The following is a 20,665-nucleotide window of genomic DNA, read 5'->3' as shown; positions in this document are numbered from 1 at the left end:
TTTTTGAAAATTCAAGTGACAGAAGAATGCAGTAGTGCTGGGGCATTATAAGATGTAATGGTGTTTGCCTTCAGTTCCCAGAGGAAATCACAGATTCTGCAAGTAGATCATGCCTGCTCTTCTCCAATAGGTTGTAAGAAAACCCCACAGAGATATGGACTCTTGCCCACCTCTACATCACTGATTATAGGAGTCCATCCTTGGAGTCTGCATTACTGAGTAGTTCCCAGGGTTCAAGGGCCAGAGTGTTTGTCAGTTTCCATGTTAGATGGGTCCACAGCCCTGTGTATATGAACAAGTACTAAGGGTGAGGATTTTCTTCAAATTGTAGAGTTCCCTCATTTCTCTGGGTGAGGTGGGGAACCAAGGAGTCTATGAGCTCAGCTTATTCATGCCAATAGCAGGTTAGGCCTTTTGGGGCTAGAGCAAATAATGAAAGAGCTGGATTATTTTTGTTTCCCAGAAACCTGCCAAAGTAGGTTTCTAAAATTAGAAATCCTGGACAAACTATCTTCTATAATGTTAGTATAAGGGAAATCTGAAGCTTTTGCTGTTGTTGTTCTTGATATATTTTTGTCTGCTATTGGTATAGAGTTTTCACCTTATTTAGTTTTTCACCATCAATCTTATTTTTTTTTCTTAAAATTTAATTCCATTACTGTGTGTGTGTGTGTGTGTGTGTGTGGGCGGGGGGCTGTGCATTCACTATGAAGTGGCCATTTTAGTTCTCATTTTAATTTTTCTTTTCAACGAGAGAGAGAGAGAGAGAGAGAGAGAGAGAGAGAGAGAGAGAGAGAGAGAGAGTGTTTTAATATTTATTTTTTAGTTTTTGGTGGACACAACATCTTTGTTTGTATGTGGTGCTGAGGATCGAACCCGGGCCACACGAATGCCAGGCAAGAGTGCTACCGCTTGAGCCACATCCCCAGCCCAACTTTCCTTCATTTTTAACAGAAGTTCTAATAATTGTATTATAACCAAGGCCCTTTTGATTTTCCAGGTAAACATTGTTGTTTCCTACTTCATCTCTTCCTTTTGTCGTGTTCTAGAGATGATTTTAAAAATACATTTTATTTACAGTTGTGTTTTTCTATGAACTGTGATCATTGTTGGGAGTTTATTGTCTACTATCACAGAAATACCTGTGAGTGAAACTGGCATGTGGAAAATGCTGGTTTTCAAACCTGATACTCAGATATAATTCCTGCTAAGGACACATCCCAAAGAGAATCTTGAACACTACAAGGACCCACGTGTAAATGTGGATGAGAACCCATGCAAATGCATGTAAGTCCTTTACATAGTAACACAGATCATATGAGAACAGGAGGAAAACAACCCTTCAGAATTTCATAATTTCCCAAAAATAGCATCCAAAATCTTTGGTCTAACCTCACATAAAGAGGTAAAGTAAACATTTTCATAATTTTATTGATTTCTTGCAGACAATGGATAGGAAACAAGTATTGTTTGTACATTAGCAGAACAATACCCATCCTGAGGTGTTCTCATCCCATAAGGAGAGAGTTTTGTTTCTGATTGGAGCCTGTTCCCTTCCTCAATGGAGACACTGGAAACCTTGGCCTAGATGACAGGTAATGTGAAATTAAATGTTAAGCCTTTGGGAATGAAGATGTTTTTTCCATGAATGGATTCAGTGAGTCATTGACTTTCATGTGTTCCTGGTTTCAAATGGTTATTTCTAAGTCTCCAAGTTATCACCCTCCACTTATGGATGGTGCACAGATGCAAACACAAACATTCTTCAAAAATATAGGAACACTGCTAATATAAAGCTTACCTGTAATCACCTTGATTTCTAAAGCTATTTTTATATTAATGATCTGTTAACATCTTTACACTTAAATATTAATTTGTGATGTTTGGATCCCCAAAGATTGTTCTATGAGTTCAATTCACTTCTCCTAATTGATCTACTGAGAATGAGAAAAATAGAAGTAATTTGGAATTTGACACATGTACATACTTGTTGTTTGCTGTGCCCAGAACCTTCAAGTCTCTGTTGCTCTTCTTGGCATATCTTGCCCAAATGGGACTCTGCTGAAAAATGCACAAATTTTTAAACTACTTAGAAAATAATGTGAATGGCAATTAATCCAAGTAAAAAGGAACAGTAGTAATAGTCCTATCATTTTACTTTCCTCAAAATACAGTTTCAATCAAGCTTAATTTTAGGTGAATAAATCTCATGTTTGAAATTTTTATTTTGTTTGCATGAAGGCCTGGGTATTTTATCCAGGAACATGTATATCCTTGGCAAGAACTATTGCATTTATATCAAATTCCCTGTCTTAATATTTGGAGACAGGGCGTCTGTAAGTACCAAAGTTGGCTTGAAACCTGACAGGGATCTGTCCTCAGCCTTTTAAGTACCTGCAATTATAGACGTGTCCCTCTGAAGCTAGTACATATTGATATCAATTAGTAATAATTTTAGTGATCAATGCATCAGAGCACCAATTGGGGTCATACCCTGTGTCACTATGTACAATGCTAAAATAACTCACAGGTTGATCTACTTTAGGTGAAAGTGAATTTCACAGAGAAAAAATTATATTTCTATGGAAATAGGAGGCATCAGAATTTTTACTATCTCTTCTTTTACATATTATATTTAAAAATGTCCATTGTACATCATTTGTGATATCTTGCAAAAGTGATCACATTTACATCTTTATCAACAAATTTAATAGTTTTTAAAAATTTGTTTTGTTTCTTTTCATTTTTACTATTAGGAATCAGTCTGACTTGTGAAGCATCTATGATTATTGCTGTTATTCCTGATGTAAAGTCTTTTTTCTTTTGCTGGGGCTTCAACAGACATTTTATAGCTTCCAAACTGGGTAATAAACATGTGACCTGTAAAGTATTCATTTTCCTGTCTACTTCCTCATTTCCTGGACTTGAGAGGACTACTTTTATATTATGTTGCAGTCAACATTTTTATTAATTTCCACCACAGTTGAGTTTGTGATAAGAGCCTTAGAAAACAGGTGCTAGCGATGATTTATATTCTAGAGATGGAGATAGTGGAGACTTCAGAAGTGAGATTACCTACCAGAGGCTAGAAATACTCAGAGCTGAAAGGCTGTACATAGAGACAGGGTTTAAATAGGAACATGTTTTATGATGATTTAGGGATTGGTGAGAGAAGAGCAAGAGGACAGTGCAGGCAGATAGAGGGAACAAGATAGAGACTGAGGCAAAATTTACATTATGAAAGATTCCTAGGAAAGTTAAGATGCTTGGACATTCATGTTCTAAAGAGGGACAATGGTCATATGTGCAGTATATGCATAAATAACAGGACCATCCTCAGTGCTATGAGCAGGTGATGATGAAGAAGGACCTGTGCATGAATGGAGATGAATAATGAGAAGGCAATAAGTGCATTAGCAAGTTGATGCCAGCCTGAATGGAGGGAATATTTCCAGAAATACAGAGGATAGAAAATTGTCAGTGACCTTTTTACAATGAAGATTAATGACATGAACAAAGAAAAAAGGTAGGCCACAGGAATGTATGGTTTTTTACCTCACAGTTACAAAGATTTCAAATAAGAAGTGCAGTAAAGTACAGCTAATGTGAATGTTGATTTTCTTTACCAAGTAGTCTTTCTTATGGTAACATCTTCCTATGTTCAGGAAACTCCTTTAGGAAGAAGGTGGGCAATTTTCTGAATCTTGGATATATGAAACACACCAGAAAATGAGAGAGGTCTGTGGGAGAGGTTCAGTGGGAGATCACTGCTTAGCATGTAAAAGGATCCTGTTCAGTGCCCAGCATTGAGAAGAATAGGAACAAACAAACCGTGTCAAAGAAATATGAGCAAATGTTTCTTTGGTATATGCAAGTATATATTTGATTTACAACTCTTAGTCAAAATTTCTGGAAAACTGTACTCCAACAAATGGATATCTATGTGCAAAAAAGGGCCAATAAAAGCAGTAAAATGAATTAAATATGTGTGTTGAGTAAAGCCACAAGACTCAAAGTACTTAAACAAAATCAGGAATATGGGCTCAGTAATATTTACACAGTTGAGTTTTAAAGGAAAAATCATTTTTGGAATGACCAATTATAGAAAGACATAGGTATATATACCAGTGTCAAGATGCAGAATGATCTGTAGTCAGAGGAGGAAAGAAGAAGCCTGAGAAATTCAGTGTCAAAGCTGAGTTAAAAATGTGGCAGTGCAAATCTTTAGTGAATCTTACCAGAATCATTTAATACATTTTATTATGTTTCCTAATCTTCATTTGCCTTATAATTAATAATTCCAAAATTGTTATGAAATTCCCAGGGAAGATATAATTGTTTGCTCATCATGGAGAGTTTTCTGAGCTATAATTAGCTCAGATATATGTGCTGAGAGCATCAGCTAACACCATCTCAATGTTTGTTCATACCCATGTGGGAAACTGGTGTGTCATCTTTTCCTTTATCCACTCGTTTAACCAACATCAGTTTTATATTTCCTCTCTTGTATGAAGAAAGTGATATAACATGTATGGAAAAAAAAAAAGATGTATGATAAGGCTCAAAGGATTCAGACAAGGCCAACCCAAAGACAAATTGTTTTGAAAACTTAAAGAGTTATCAGATATCAATAAACCATTGTGTTTTAAAGAAATCGGTAAATACATTAAGAGTAATAGTGTTAGTGTTTGAGGAGTAAACTGAATAAAAGTTTCTGGTTAAAATTTGAGTCTGGTGTGGCATATGTAGACAGCTTTTTAAGGAATTGCACACAAGTCCCAGATCATCCCAACATCTATCTGCTTTCTAGAGTTCAGAATTTTTCTCAGTAATACGGTGCATTCCTGTCATGTCCAGGGACATGGTTTCTCACAAAAATCAATAAAATAATGATGAAAGCAAAATATTAAGGATGTTAACAAGAAATGTATAGATGAAAATATTAGACTTCTTTAAAGTAAAGAATCCTTAAAAAATGCAATGTTGCTACTCTGAATGACACATACAAATACCTCACACAATGTGGTGCCTACTAAATAAGAAGGGGAGAAATTGGTAGCTGTAGGGTACCCTGATTCTTCCAGCTGCTACTCGTTCTTATCATCTTAGCACCAGATTTTGACTTGAAAGCAGACAAACTGAAGAGAGCTGACTAGAATTCTCTCCATTTACTTCTATTTTCTACCTAAATGCTATTTCCTCCCCCCTCACTTTCCCTTTAGTTTTTCCAAAAAATCCATAAAGTGGGAGCTTCCCTTTTTCCATTTTACACCCTTTATATGGATCTTTGCCACTATTTGTTGCCTGCCAAAGTAACAGATTTATCTTAGAAATATCATTTCTTCATCTTAGTCCTATGTCCTTTGCACATCTCAAGAGATATGCTCAGAATGAAAGCCAGATTTATGATTGCACTTGATCCGGTTGTGTCCTCAAACTGTAGGAATCAATAGCAATTCTTGCATATTTCCCAAAAGGAGATACAATGCACAGATCCAAATCATGTTGTTTATACATCAGAATCATTGGAATCACCTTAGATTCTAATGGACAAGTAGAAGCAAGAGTTTCAAGATGGTGCCCAAAGGATGATTCCTTATAGTTGCAGAGTTCCAGTGTGAAATTTGTCATCTTCAAATTCGTCTAAGTTAATTTCAATGTATCTGTGGATTCCTCCCTAAAATGTCCCCACAAATTAAAATTCATAAGGATGTGTAATATCTTCATTGATAATTTTTCATTATTAATTTTAGATTAGATATCTGTGGATTTTGGACATGCTTAATTACCATTCATACTTCTTTCTACTTTTACATTTGGTGTTTCTGCACTATCATTTTGCCCTAGGCTGTATCAACATATTATATGTCATTAAATCATTTGGGGTAACTGAACTTAGCTCTGTGGCAACAGGTATTCACTCCTCAATTTATTCCCAACTGTGAATAAGTCAAAAAGGGTGGGAAAGTTTTACTTTCCCCTTCACTCAACTTTGGGAATGGAAACATGCAAATTCTTCCCACATTTTGAAAACCCTGTTCTTTTCCCTTTTCAAGTGTTGTTGAAATTTCCTACCCTATCCTGACTACCATTTATTCTTTCTATTTTTTTTACTATGTGTACTTACTGCCTTTCTCAGTCTTCACTCCCTCTTCTTCTGTTATTTTCCTTATTTCAGATTTACCTGTGAGAGAAGCATGTGTCAAATGCAATTCACAATGCAATTCCTTAAGCAATACATTCAATTCAACCTGTGGCTGAAAAGTAATGAAATACACCATTTCTTATATTTATTTAACCCTACTATTTATTTTAATAGACATATTTCTTGAACAAGTACTGTATGCCAGTGCTCATATTTTTTGGCAATGCCCTTTACAATGTATTTTGTATTCTATATGGTTCTTACCTTGTCCATGTCCATTTATTGTCTTTGTGCTTGGTTCAAATATCCTGGACCCACAAGCAGCACACACCTTTTGATGTTTCTCAGAATCACTCTGGTAAAAATAATGACAATAATAAGTTTCATATAGCTTTCTGCATCCCTCTCTGACCATCATTATATTTATACTTAGGAAGACATTGCAATTGCAGATTACACCATTACATTTTCTGCAACAATATTTCCATATAAGACACAATTTCACATGCTGACTTGATGAAGCTGAGCTCCTCTCTTCATCTGGCTACTGATGGGGAACATCAGGAAGAATGAAAGAGGAAATGTATTCTCTTACACCAAACTCACTGATATACATATATCCAAAACAACTAACATCAGTGTTTAATTAGTAAGCTCTGCATTCTTACTCAAATCTAAAAACAGAGTTGAAAATTTATTTAAAATGCTTTTGTGAATTAGATTTCATGTTTTACAGATTCAGTATTTCTAACAATGAAGGGCCAATTGTTTTATTGATTTATATGATACTTGTTATGATAAGACCCTTCCAATGGGTCACCTCCAGTAGGAAGAAAATACTCTTGGACTTGTTTCATTTGAGACTCCAGAAACTTCCAAATATTTACCTCATTGAGTACTAAAAGAAGAGAGAGTCAATAAGAGAATGTATCTATTTTGTATTCTAACTTGTTACATATGACAGCAGAATGATTACAATTCATATTACACATAAAGAGCACAATTTTTCATATCTCTGGTTGTATATATAGTGCATATTTTATGTGAACAAAGAAGCACACTCAATTTGGTTAGAGTATGCAATACTTTTCATTGAAGAAGGAACTAAAAGGAATTTCAAAACAGTAAGGCAGTAGCACAGCATCACACTGAGTTTCTTGACTGACTACTTTCAAAGTTTTGAACCAGAAAAACTGATGAATCTGCATAATGAATAAGACAGCCTGTGTGGAAATACTGGGGACTCTCAACAGGAATCAGTGACCAGATGAACACACATGTGCCTACACACCATGTAGGGTCAAGCCACTCAGATGACAGGCATTTCAAGTTCTTTTCCATATTATCACCACACTGATATTGTAGACACCATCCTGGAAATTACAATAAAATCCTGAGGGCAAACACCTTTGAGAAGTGTTCTATTGTAGTACCTCTGTGGGCAACACAGAAATCATGGCTTTAAAAACAAGAGGTGCGATGGTATCTTAGGGTGGTTTTGATTTGCATTTCTCTGACTGCTAGAGATGGTGAGCATTTTTTCATGTACTTGTTGATTGATTGTATGTCCTCCTCTGAGAAGTGTCTGTTCAGGTCCTTGGCCCATTTGTTGATTGGGTTGTTTGTTCTCTTATTGTCTAATTTTTTGAGTTCTTTGCATACTCTGGAAATTAGGGCTCTATCTGAAGTGTGAGGAGTAAAGATTTGTTCCCAGGATGTAGGCTCTCTATTTACCTCTCTTATTGTATCTTTTGCTGAGAAAAAACTTTTTAGCAGTTAGATTGGCAGCCATTATGAAGTCAAACAACAACAAGTGCTAGCGAGGATGTGGGGAAAAGGGTACACTTGTACATTGCTGGTGGGACTGCAAATTGGTGCAGCCAATTTGGAAAGCAGTATGGAGATTTCTTGGAAAGCTGGGAATGGAGCCACCATTTGACCCAGCTATTCCCCTTCTCGGTCTATTCCCTAAAGACCTAAAAAGAGCATGCTACAGGGACACTGCTACATCGATGTTCATAGCAGCACAATTCGCAATAGCTAGACTGTGGAACCAACCTAGATGCCCTTCAATGGATGAATGGATAAAAAAAATGTGGCATTTATACACAATGGAGTATTACTCTGCATTAAAAAATGACAAAATCATAGAATTTACAGGGAAATGGATGGCATTAGAGCAGATTATGCTAAGTGAAGCTAGCCAATCCCTAAAAAACAAATGCCAAATGTCTTCTTTGATATAAGGAGAGTAACTAAGAACAGAGTAGGGTCGAAGAGCATGAGAAGAAGATTAACATTAAACAGGGATGAGAGGTGGGAGGGAAAGGGAGAGAGAAGGGAAAATGCATGGAAATGGAAGGAGACCCTCAGAGTTATACAAAAGTACATACAAGAGGAAGTGAGGGGAAGGGGAAAAATAATACAAGGGGGACAAACGAATGTCAGTAGAGGGGGCAGAGAGAGAAGAGGGGAGGGGAGGGGAGGGGAGGGGGGATAGTAGAGGATAGGAAAGGCAGCAGAATACAACAGACACTAGTATGGCAATATGTAAATCAATGGATGTGTAACTGATGTGATTCTGCAATCTGTATATGGGGTAAAAATGGGAGCTCATAACCCACTTGAATCAAATTGTGAAATATGATATATCAAGAACTATGTAATGTTTTGAACAGCCAACAATAAAAAATTAAAAAAAAAAAAAACAAGAGGTGCATTCATAGAAGAAATAGATGGCAACAGTGCCAGGGAAAACTAGTGATGTGCAAGCAATGAATTCCCCCTCTAGTGGGTTGAAGAGAGTCTCACAAACCCAATTAGGCAATGGCAAAAAGCAGGAAATAGGAAGTTCTCAAATCAGGAATTACAAATTGTTCATAGATATATCACATTTGGTCAACATCATACCATGATTTTATTCTCTTTTATTGCTGAGTAAAATTCCATTGTGTATATATGCCACATTTTTTTCCATTCATCTACTAAGGTCATTTAGATTGGCTCCACAATTTAGCTATTGTGAATTGTGCTGCTTTAGGAGGGGGAGTAAGGGAGGAATAGATGAACTCTAGATAAGGCAGAGGAATGGGAGGGAAAAGAAGGGTGCAGGGAGTTAGTAAGGATGGTAGACAGTGATAGACATCATTATCCAAAGTACATGTATGAAGACATGTGTGAATTGGTGTCAACATACATTATATACAACCAGAAATATGAAAAATTGTGCTGTACATGTGTATTAACAGTTTTAATGCATCCTACTGTAATTTATTTTTTAATCAATGAAAAAGAAATATCATTTAAATCTGAATTGATATTTCAGATGTCCCCAGTAAGAATGACATTTATCAAGTAGTCAAAAAATACATGCAGTGCAGGATGTAGCAGGAAAGACCAATCCTATACTGCCAGACTGAAAATTAAGACTTCCACACTAGAAAGCATTTTGGAGATTCCTCAGGATTCTAAGAATATGACTGCCATATGACCCAACTTTTCTACTCCTCGATCAGAACCCCAGTGTGTACCAAAACCAGAATGCACATGTGATTTATGAATGTTGCTGTTTTAGCACTGAAAGTCAAGATTATAAAGTTATGGAACTAACTCTGATACCCACCAACAGTAAAATGTATTTAAAAAAACCAAAAAGATACTTAGCACTGAATAAGTAGGAATGAACAAGTAGCAATATACTTATTCATTGTACTCCACTCTGTCAAAATGAATCCCAACTCTTTATATGAATTCAGCACCCTAAAATATTCTAATATACAAAAGGCACAACAGCAAAATCTCCTTAAGTATATAAAGAAAAATATTTTAGTAAAAATAGGAAATTAATGTAGATTCCTCTCAGTTCAAATACAACATTCTCAGCAAAGGAGGGAGTTAAATTTTTTAAGGTGAATCAACCAGTATTCAAAATACTGCCAAACATTCTAGGCAATATTCAAGAGCCTCTTTGCCCAATGCACATTATCCATACTTTTTTCCCAGATTTCAGAAAAAAAATTCATTCCTATTTTTTAATAAGATGGACCTCTGTCACAGACAGTGGTTAATGGAGGTACTCACAACAAGTATTAGGGTGGTATAAAACTGAAACTGAGACATAGATCTGTTGATAGCTCTGGGCGGCTACATTTTAGTTCTGTGGTCCACCTAAAGATTAAAAGTTCCTGGCACTTTCACTGAAACTTGTTGTTTGATTTTCTGTGACAGCAAGTGCCAAGGTAAAACAACATACATGTGCATACACACCATGTAGGTTCAAGCCACTCAGCTGAGAGGCATTTCAAGTTCTTCTCCATATTATTGCCATACTGATATTGTAGACACCATCCAGGGAATTACAATAAAATCCTGAGGTCAGACTCCTTTAAGAAGTGTTCCATTGTAGTAACTCTGTGGGCAAGATCTGAAACCACTGCATGTTTGAACTTCCCAGATGCATAGCCAACTCTCCACACAGAATGGTGGAGGTTCACCCTCTTCATATGTTCTCAGGATAGTGATAGGAATGGGCTGAAAATTCTCATCAGGAACACATGTGTTGTGTCTGTTGGACAGTTAGTTGAATAGCGTTTAAATAGGTGGTTTAGAATAATGATTGTGAAGGAGAATGCTTTTTGAAAATTCAAGTGATGCAAGAATCCAGCAGTGCTGGGGCATTGTCAGGTGCAATGGTATGTTCCTTCAGTTCCCAAAAGATTCTGCAAGCAGGCTATGACTGCCATGCTCAAATAAGTTGCCAGGAAACCCCTCAGAGACATGGAATCTTGCCCACCTTTAGACCACTGACTTCAGAAATCCATCAGGTGGTCTGCATTACATACTGGTCCCTAGGCTCCATGAACCAGAGTGTGTGTCAGGAAGTTTCCACATTAGATAGACCCACATGTCTGAGTAGATTAACAAGTAATGATGGTGAGATTCTCCTTGAAATTGCTAAGTTCCCTCAGCATTCTCTGTATGTGGTGGGAGACAAAGGAGCAGAGAAGCTCAGCTTATTCATGCAAATAACAGGTTAGGCCTTTTGGAGCTAGAACAAATAAAGTGTTGAATAATATTTGTTTCCCAGAAACCCCCAAAGTTATGTGTGAGTAAAATTAGAAATCCTGGACAGAAATATCTTCTTTTCTACTATGTTAATATTAGAGAATCTCAAGCTTCTTATATTATTGTTTTTGATATTTTTGTTTGATAATTTTTATGAGTTTTCCATGTTATTTATTTTTCTCTATTTATTTGAGAGTTTTATTCCATTCATTCATTTTTGTTGTTAGCCAGAGACAACTTTAATTCTCATTTTAAATATTTTCATTTCTCATTTTTATTGCATTTTTTCCTTTTCTCCTATTCTGACTCTGCTTATTCTCACCACTTTCCCTCTACTTACTTTTTTTGAAATATGCTCCAATAATTATATTATAACTAGGACATTTTTTTTTTGCAGGTAAACCTTTTTATTCCTACTCCATCTCTTCATTTTGTGCTGTTCTGGAGATCATTTAAAACATAATATTTTATGTACAGTGGATACATATTTTGGTTTATGCTGTGATCATTATTGGAGTTTATTCTCTCCTGACAGGAGCCAATGTGAACTTGGTGTGAAGCAAATTGACCAGAAAGCTGTGTCAGGTTCAGCATTGCACTGGAGATGGGTGGACCCGCTGGAGCCACACAGCTACACAGCCTTTCAGAGTTGGGTGTGGCCTGTCAAGATGCCAAATCAACTTCATTGTTGCAAGAATCCTAACACACCAAAAAGCAATATTTCTCCTGCTAAAACCTTATCTCTGCCTTTGATCTACTCTCCCTTAAATAAACAACTTGATCCTTTTTCTAGTTGTTCAGTTCCAGCTTCTACTGGGATTGGGGAACTTTTCAGGAGCTCTGCTTTCCTTTTCAAACTTAATTTCTGGCTCTGTCTCTTATTTATTTACTAATTATTTGAGACTTTCTTTTTCCCAGGTGGCTTACACTTTCTGAGCAGGAAACTACCCTGGCAGGGTGATGGCGGCTCTGTGATATTCTCCCCTTACAGAGATACTTGTGAGTGAAAGTAACATGTTAAACATGCTCATTTTTCAGATGTGATCCTCATCTATAAACCTTGTCCAGGAAACATCCCAAAGAGAAACTTGCGCACTACAAGTACCTACGAGACACTATGGAACAGAAATCCATTCCAATGCATGGAAATCCACCATCTATTAACACAGATAACATGAGAACAGAGGAAAAATACACCTCTCAAATTTCATAATTTCTCAATAATTACATCCTAAATACATTAGGTCTAACAACAACTAGATACTAAGAAAAAATATGTTTAATAAGTGAATTGATTTCTTGAAGGGAAAGGACATAAAATCAATAGAAATTATATGTATATTAACAGAAAAGTACCCATCCTGAATCATTCTAATTCCATTAACAGGCAGTTTTGTGTCTCATTTGAGTCTGGTATCTTCCTCAGTAAAGACACAGAAATCCAGGGAGAATGACATCTTTAACCTTCGCATGGGTGACAGCTAATGTGAAATTAAACACTGAGCCTTTGGGAATGAAGCTATTTTTACATGAATGTGTTCAGTGGTCATTGCATTTATGAATGTTCCTAGTTTCACCTGATATGTGATATTTATAAGTCTCCAATTTATCATTCACCATTTAAGGCTGTCACACAGATGAAAATGCAAACATTATTGGAAAATATTAGTGCAATTGCTTGCATAAAGTTTATCTGGCATGCACCTTGATTGCTAAAGCTATTTTGATATTGATGACCAGTTAACTTATCTGTACTTAAATATTTAATTACTATGTTTGGAGTTTCAAAGAGTATTGTAGTAGGTCATTTCAATTGGCATCTGGAAGCAAGAAAAAAAAAATGACCAGGAATTTAAATTGACACATATGCCTACCTTTTGCTGGTGATGTGCATTAGCATCCATATCATGAAGCCTCTTCTGTTCTGCCTCAGATGATCTGTACAAATTTGACTCTGCTGACAAATGCACAGATAAACTTAAAGTACTTAAAAATTCATGCTAAAGACAAATTATCCAAATTATAAAAAGGAAGAGTAATAATAATCATATAATTTTATTTGTCCAGTTATATTTTTATTGAAGTTTTACTTTAGAAGAATATATATCATGTGTAAAATTTGTATTGCTGTTTGTGTGTGGGCCTATGTATTTTACCCCAAAACATGTGTATCCTTGGAAAATACTATAATGCTTACTTCAGATCCCAAGTCTTTATCCTGGGAGACAGGGTGTTTTTCAATTCCAGGGTTTTCTGGAAACCTGAGAGGCTGCCTCAGCCTCTCAAGTACCTGCAATTATGGATGTGTTATCTCTGAACCCCATGCATACTGACGTCATTGAAGAGTAATTTTACTGGTCCAATACTTCAGAAAACCACATGGGGAGACACTAGGTATCCACCATGTATGATGCCTATAATAACTCACAACTTGATCCATTCAAGTTGAATGAAAATTTCACAGTAAAAAATTTTTCTATGTACACTATAATCATCACACTTTTACTATCTCTTCCTCAATTATTAAATTTTAAAAATCCATTGTACTTCATTGTGTTCCAAATAAATGATTGCATTTACATCTTAATAGAATGAATTCCATATTATTTTTCTTATTAGGTTCCATTTCTTCTCATATATTTTTTTTTCAATCAAAATTGCCTCTGTCTTGCAAAACATTCATGATTATGCCTGTTATTCCTGACATAAAATGGTTTTCTTTCCTTGGGACTACCTCAGACAGATTACAACTTTTGTGCTGAGTAATAAACATGTGAGTTGTAAAGTATTCATTTTCCTACCCAGTTCATCAGTTACTGGACTTGAGAGGACTCCTTTTATATCATAATACTGTCAAAAGCTTTATTTATTTCCACCTGTAATTGAATTTGTGGTAAGAACTAGAGGAGAAAATAGGGGCCAGGGATGATGTCTTTTCTAGAGATAGAGATTAATGGAGACTTCAAAAGTGAGGTTATCTGCCAGAGGGAGGAAATGCTGAGGGCATGTGAGACTGTACATACACACAGGGCTTAAATGGAACATGCCTGACTGACTATAGGGATTGGCAAGGAGAACTGCCAGAGGACATCTCAGGCAGAGAGAGGGATCAAAATACATAGTGAGGAAAAATTTGTATTAAGAAAGATTCTTAAGAAATTTAAGATGCTTGGAAATCCATGTTTTAGAGAGGTATTATGGTCATATGTGCACTATATGCATAAATAGCAAAACCAACCTCAATGTGATAAGCATGTGACCATGGGTGGAATGTGCGTGAATGGAGATGAATAATAAGAAGGCAGTAGTGCACCTGAAAATTGATGCAGGCCTGACTGGATGGAATTTTTCCAAAAATACAGAGGGTATAAAATTTTCAGTGAGATTTATGGAACCCCTTTTAATTAAATGAACAAAGAAAGAAAGTGGCTCACAAGACTGTGGAACCAACCTAGATGCCCTTCAATAGACGAATGGATAAAAAAAAAATGTGGCATTTATACACAATGGAATATTACTCTGCATTAAAAAATGACAAAATCATAGAATTTGCAGGGAAATGGATGGCATTAGAGTAGATTATGCTAAGTGAAGCTAGCCAATCCCTAAAAAACAAATGCCAAATGTCTTCTTTGATATAAGGAGAGTAACTAAGAACAGAGTAGGTATGAAGAGCATGAGAAGAAGATTAACATTAAACTGGGATGAGAGGTGGGAGGGAAAGGGAGAGAGAAGGGAAATTGCATGGAAATGGAAGGAGACCCTCAGGGTTATACAAAATTACATACAAGAGGAAGTGAGGGGAAAGGGGAAAATAATACAAGGGGGAGAAATGAATGATAGTAGAGGGGGTAGAGAGAGAAGAGGGGAGGGGAGGGGAAGGGAGGGGGAGGGGGGATAGTAGAGGATAGGAAAGGCAGCAGAATACAACAGACACTAGTATGGCAATATGTAAATCAATGGATGTGTAACTGATGTGATTCTGCAATCTGTATATGGGGTAAAAATGGGAGTTCATAACCCACTTGAATCAAAGTGTGAAATATGATATATCAAGAACTATGTAATGTTTTGAACAACCAACAATAAAAATTAAAAAAAAATGAATCTGATGTGGCAAGTCTAGACAGCTTTTCAAATATTTTCACGAAAGGGCTGGTTGAACACGATATTTGCTATCTAGAATTTTTCTCAGGAGTACTGTACTTTCCTGACACATTTGGGAACATATTTTCACTGCAACACACCAATAAAATAATGAGAAATACAATAATATTAATAAAAATCTTAATCAATGAAACCATAGAATATTAGCTGTCCTTAACAATCAATGTGTCAAAAATGCTAGGTTGCTCATCTGAGTGACTGCTAAGGTATCTTCTACATTATGGTGCCTACTAGATATAGAGGAAAGAAAATTTTAGCTGCAGGTTGCTCTGATTCTTCCAGTCTCTACTGCTTCCAATCATCTCTGGACCAGGACCAGTCTCACTTTGATTTGAGGCAGATAAACGTAAAACAGCTGAATAGCATTTTGTCCATTTTCTCATTTTTCCTAGCTAACTTATTCAGTTCCTACATTATTTTCCTTCCCTATTGGCTTTTCAAAGACACCCACAGAGGGGGCTTGATTCTTTCCATTTTACATTCTTTGTTTTGATTAATTTTCACACCTTGCCTGCCAATGTAGCAACTTTATCTTAGATATATAATTTCTTTTTTTAAATTAATTTTTTATTTATATATGACAGCAGAATTCATTACTATTCATATTACACATGTAGAGCAAAATTTTTCATAACTCTGATTGTATACAAAGTATATTCACACCAAGTCGTGTCTTCATACACGTACTTTGGATAATTATGTCCATCACATTCCACTATCATTTCTAACCCCATGCCCCCTATCTTCCCCTCCTATCCCTCTGCCCTATCTAGAGTTTTTCTATTCCTCCCATGCTCCCCGCCCCACTATGAATCAGCCTCCTTAAGATACATAATTTCTTCATCTTTGTCTTTTGAGTCAGTCCCAATTACCAAGAGACATGCTTGAATGTAAGCAAAATTTATGCTTGCACTTGATCATTTTCTGTCCTGAATTGTTGGAACCAATAGCTGTTTTTTTTAAAAATCCCCCCCCCAAAAAAAATCCATTCCCTGGCTCCAAATACTGTCTGTGACAGGAATCTTTGGAATAACCTTAAAATGTAATGGATATGTAGAAGCAAACACCTACTCAGTCAAAATGTTTTGAACATGGTCCCCAAGAGATGTTTCCTTACAGTTTAAGAGTTCCAGTTTGAACACTGTCAGTTCCAATTATTCTATATTAATTTGAATGTACCTATCATTTCTTCCCTATGCTTTCCCCTCAAATAAAATGTAAAAGTAACTATAATCTTTCCAAAGTAAATTTTATATATCTTTGGATTTGGAGATTGCTCCATAACCATTCCTACTTCTCTCTATTATTCCATTTGCTATTTGTTCCCTGAATTTTGTCCTAGGGAGTAGCAACATGTTGCATATCATTAAATTGTATATATGCCTAATCATTCATGGTCAGTGAACTTAGCTTTGTGGGATCAGATCTTCACTTCTCAATTCATTTCCAACTGTGAATAAGTCAGGAAAGTTGGGAAAGCTTTACATTAACTACCCTTCATTCATCTTTGGAACTTGAAACTCACAAGTTCTTCCCACATTTTCAAAAACCTGTTCTTTTCCCTTCTCAAATATGGCTTGAATTTCCTACCCTCCACTGAATTCAACTATTTTTTTCCCTTCTTTGACTCCCTGTTTTTATTATCATCCTCAATCTTCATTGCCTCCTCTTCTCTCCTTTTCCTTATTTCCAACTTTCCTGGGAGTGAAGCATGTTTCAAATGCAGCTCATATTTCAGTTCCTTTAACAATACACCCAATTTAACCTGTGACTAAAACCTAATAATTATTCCACTCTTTTTCTATTTGATAGGTACATTCTTTGAAAAACTTACAATATTCTAGTGTTCAGGATTTAAGGCACATTCACTTTAAAACATTTTAATCCCATATGATTTGTATATTCTACAATGTCTATTACCTTCTTTCTTTGCTCTTCGAGGAAACTCACCAGATATACAAGAAGCAGACACCTCTGGATGTTGCTCAGAGTGACTCTGATAAAAATAATGGCAATAATCAGTTGCATATAGATTTTATTATCACTCTTTAGACATCACCATATTTCTAGTGATGAAATCAATGGAATTGGAAATTAGACCACTACATTTTGTGCACCATATTTTCTTAAGGGACACTATCTTATATACTGCAAATGAAGCTGAGCTCCTCCCTTTATCCGGCTACTCTTAGGTAAACTAAGATGGATGAAATAGGAAATGTATTCCCTGACAACAAACTCACTGATGTGGATATATCCAAAACAACTCACATCAATGTTTAACTAGCTTATTATGCATGCCCCAGAAAATCTATGAACACAATAGGAAACTTATTTAAATCTCTTGAGAAAAGTATTTTATGTTATACAGCATTCAACATTTTAAACATTGGAAGGCCAAAATTTTAAAGTAAAATATGTTACTTCATGTTTAATCTTGTCACTTTGTGTAAGAATGACATAGTGTTGCACTTGCTCCATTTAAATTAACTGAGTCTGAGTTTTACACATTTAAAAATGTACTTGGCACAGAAAATGTGTCTACTTTCAACTGGACATATATATATATATATATATATATATATATATATATATATATATATATATATATATATCCAGATGGGAAGAAAACTCATAGCCCAACTCAATTACTGAAACAGATTCATGGATTCATGTGAAGGTACTTCAATATAAAATTTCAGAAACATGGGGAAATATATGAAAATTTTTCATAAGACAACTGAAATCAGGTAAAATGAAACAGGATTTAAAATATAAATTCTGTCTGATCATCAGTATCATGAACTAGATAGAATTCAATAGTATATTTGTTCAATATTATGAAATATTTTTTTTCATGTAGAATTTGATATCCATAAAAATTATTCAGTGAATGTTAAGTATAAAGTAAATTTATTCTCTGGCATCTCAGGAAATTGATCTGATCTGGGTCTTTGTTAACATGTTTTAAAGCATTACAAAAGGAAAGAGGCTTGATTTTAGGCAATGAATCCAGCACAAATAGTAATAAGCACACACACACACACACACACACACACACACACACACACATGCCTCACATGTAACGTGTATAGGAAACCATGAAGACATAAAGGCGATTCCCATAATCAAAACAGAAAGAAACCCTAGCTCTATAGTGGAGAATAAGAAGAGGAAGGATATCTCCAATGAGGAAAATAAGGTATTTAATTATGTGAAAGAATTAAAAATGTAGAAAATTATGGTGAGAAATATGCTACAGTGATTTTCCATAAATTCAGTGAAATTATGCAAATGAAAAATACAATCATCTATTTGTGTAAAACATAAAGTTGAACCAAAATTGAAATACAATTAAAGTGTACTGCTTGTCTCAGTAGAGAACAATATTTTCATACTAAGAATAAGGGATTTAAACATAAATTTTAAGATCACTATGTTGAATAGAAGCAGGAATGTGAGTTATTTTTTCTCATCTAACATAATTCGTATTTGATAATATTTATTATTTCATCAAAATTTAGGAATTTTTATTTTTATTTCATCATTTTAGATAGAAACATTTTTATTTTGGTGGTAACTTACTTTTTTAAAATTGAGGTTTATTATGTAAATTAAAGGTATACAACTTAATGATTCAATGTACATATACTTTATGATATAATCATTACAAATAAGATAAATAATATAACATAATCTTGAACAGTTATCACTTTCTTCCTTTTATTTGTTGTAAGAACAATGACAATAGACCTATTAGCAAATTTTAAATACACAATAATCAAGTACACTTTATAAGATATCCTTATCATACATTAAGAAGCTAGGGATTTATCATTCTGAAAAACAAAACTTTGTACTTCTTGATCAACATCTCATTTTCCCCTATTCCTAACCTATAGCAACCTTCATTCTACACTCTACTTTTGTATATTGGATTTTTTTAATATTCCACATATAAGATCATGCAATTAAAAAAAAGAAGGCTCAATTTGGATACAGTGTGCAACACTTTTCATTGAAGACAGAACTAAAAAGAATTCAAAGGGACAATGGTAGAAGCACAGGATCATATGCTGCTTACTGACTGCAAATTATTGGAGATAGGAGTCAGATGATTTTGTGTGTGACTGCATGATGAAAAAGATGGGCTATGGGAAAACACAGGAAAGCCACTATGGAGAGCCTGTGACCAGATGAAATCAGAAACAGTGTCTTGTAAAGGAATAAATGCATTTATATAAGAAAAAAAGCTGTAGAAATGCCAGGGGAAATCTAGCTGGGTGGACAAGTGGAATTTTCCCTTTGGTACCTGAGGAAAACTTCACCAATCCAATTAGGAAATGGAGAAATGAGTAGATAGAGTGTTCCCAAAAATAAGAAATACAAATTGCTTATAACCATATGAAAAAGTTTTTTTTTTTTTTTTTTTTTTTTAACATTTCCAGCTTTCAGGGAAATACCATTCAAAACTTCGTTGACATTTTAGCTGACCCTGTCAAATAACATTCATCAAGTATTCAAATAATAAGTGCTGGTGAACATGTGAAGGAAAAGTAAATAATATACCATGAGACTAAAATTTAGCATTTATATTCTGCAAAGCAGTATGAATATTGCTCAGAATACTAGAAAAATGATACCATATGGCCCAGATTTCCCAGTCCATGCTTTTTTCCCCGATGTACTTAAATATTTATGCACATGTGACATATGAACTTCAATATTTATAGTGGTACAAGTCACAACCAGAAAGTTATGGAACTAACCCCGACACTCTCCAACAGAAGAAAAGATAAAAATTTGGGGTAATACTTGGCACTTAACTTGAACAAGTTAGATTTTCATGATACACCATTTTGTAAAAAAAAATTGCATATCATGGATGAAAACAGTTCCCTAAAATTTCTATAATATGAAAGTTGTAACATCAAAATCTTCCTAAATTTATAAAAGTATGATATTTTGTAGTAAAAACATGAAACTTATATAAATTCCTCTCAATTCAAATACAACATTTTATGCAAAATAAAGACTTGGATTTTTCCAAAAGGAAAATTCAGTGTACTAAAAAAATTGCCAGAGAGAATCAGAGTGTCTGTGCAGGAGCACCTTCACTAATGTTAATTTATGTAGGCTTTCTTCCTAGGATATCAAAAAACCCCACTAATTTGTACTCTTAACTTTTGTAAGACTGAACTGTGGCATAAAACAGTTGCATAAAGCATAAAGCATAAAGCACTTGCAATAAGAATCATGGTGGGTATAGTAGAGAGAGTCAGATGTAGA

At 35.1% G+C, this 20,665-nt stretch overlaps 1 protein-coding gene across 1 annotated transcript in view; it reads right to left on the bottom strand.

The window, feature by feature from the left end:
- Positions 1-20,665, bottom strand: part of LOC114083935 (uncharacterized) — a 138,986-nt gene that overhangs the window by 3,315 nt on the left and 115,006 nt on the right. The window contains exons 55-60 of the mRNA XM_071607127.1: positions 13,407-13,499; positions 13,084-13,209; positions 6,410-6,500; positions 6,128-6,184; positions 1,988-2,061; positions 1,477-1,584 (exon numbers count right to left, since the gene is read on the bottom strand). Coding sequence (XP_071463228.1) covers positions 1,477-1,584; positions 1,988-2,061; positions 6,128-6,184; positions 6,410-6,500; positions 13,084-13,209; positions 13,407-13,499 — 549 coding nt within the window. The remainder of the gene's footprint in view (positions 1-1,476; positions 1,585-1,987; positions 2,062-6,127; positions 6,185-6,409; positions 6,501-13,083; positions 13,210-13,406; positions 13,500-20,665) is intronic.

Source organism: Marmota flaviventris (genome assembly GCF_047511675.1).
Source record: "Marmota flaviventris isolate mMarFla1 chromosome 5 unlocalized genomic scaffold, mMarFla1.hap1 SUPER_5_unloc_1, whole genome shotgun sequence".
NCBI classification, from domain to species: domain Eukaryota; kingdom Metazoa; phylum Chordata; class Mammalia; order Rodentia; family Sciuridae; genus Marmota; species Marmota flaviventris.
This window is presented reverse-complemented; position numbering and strand designations above follow the sequence as displayed.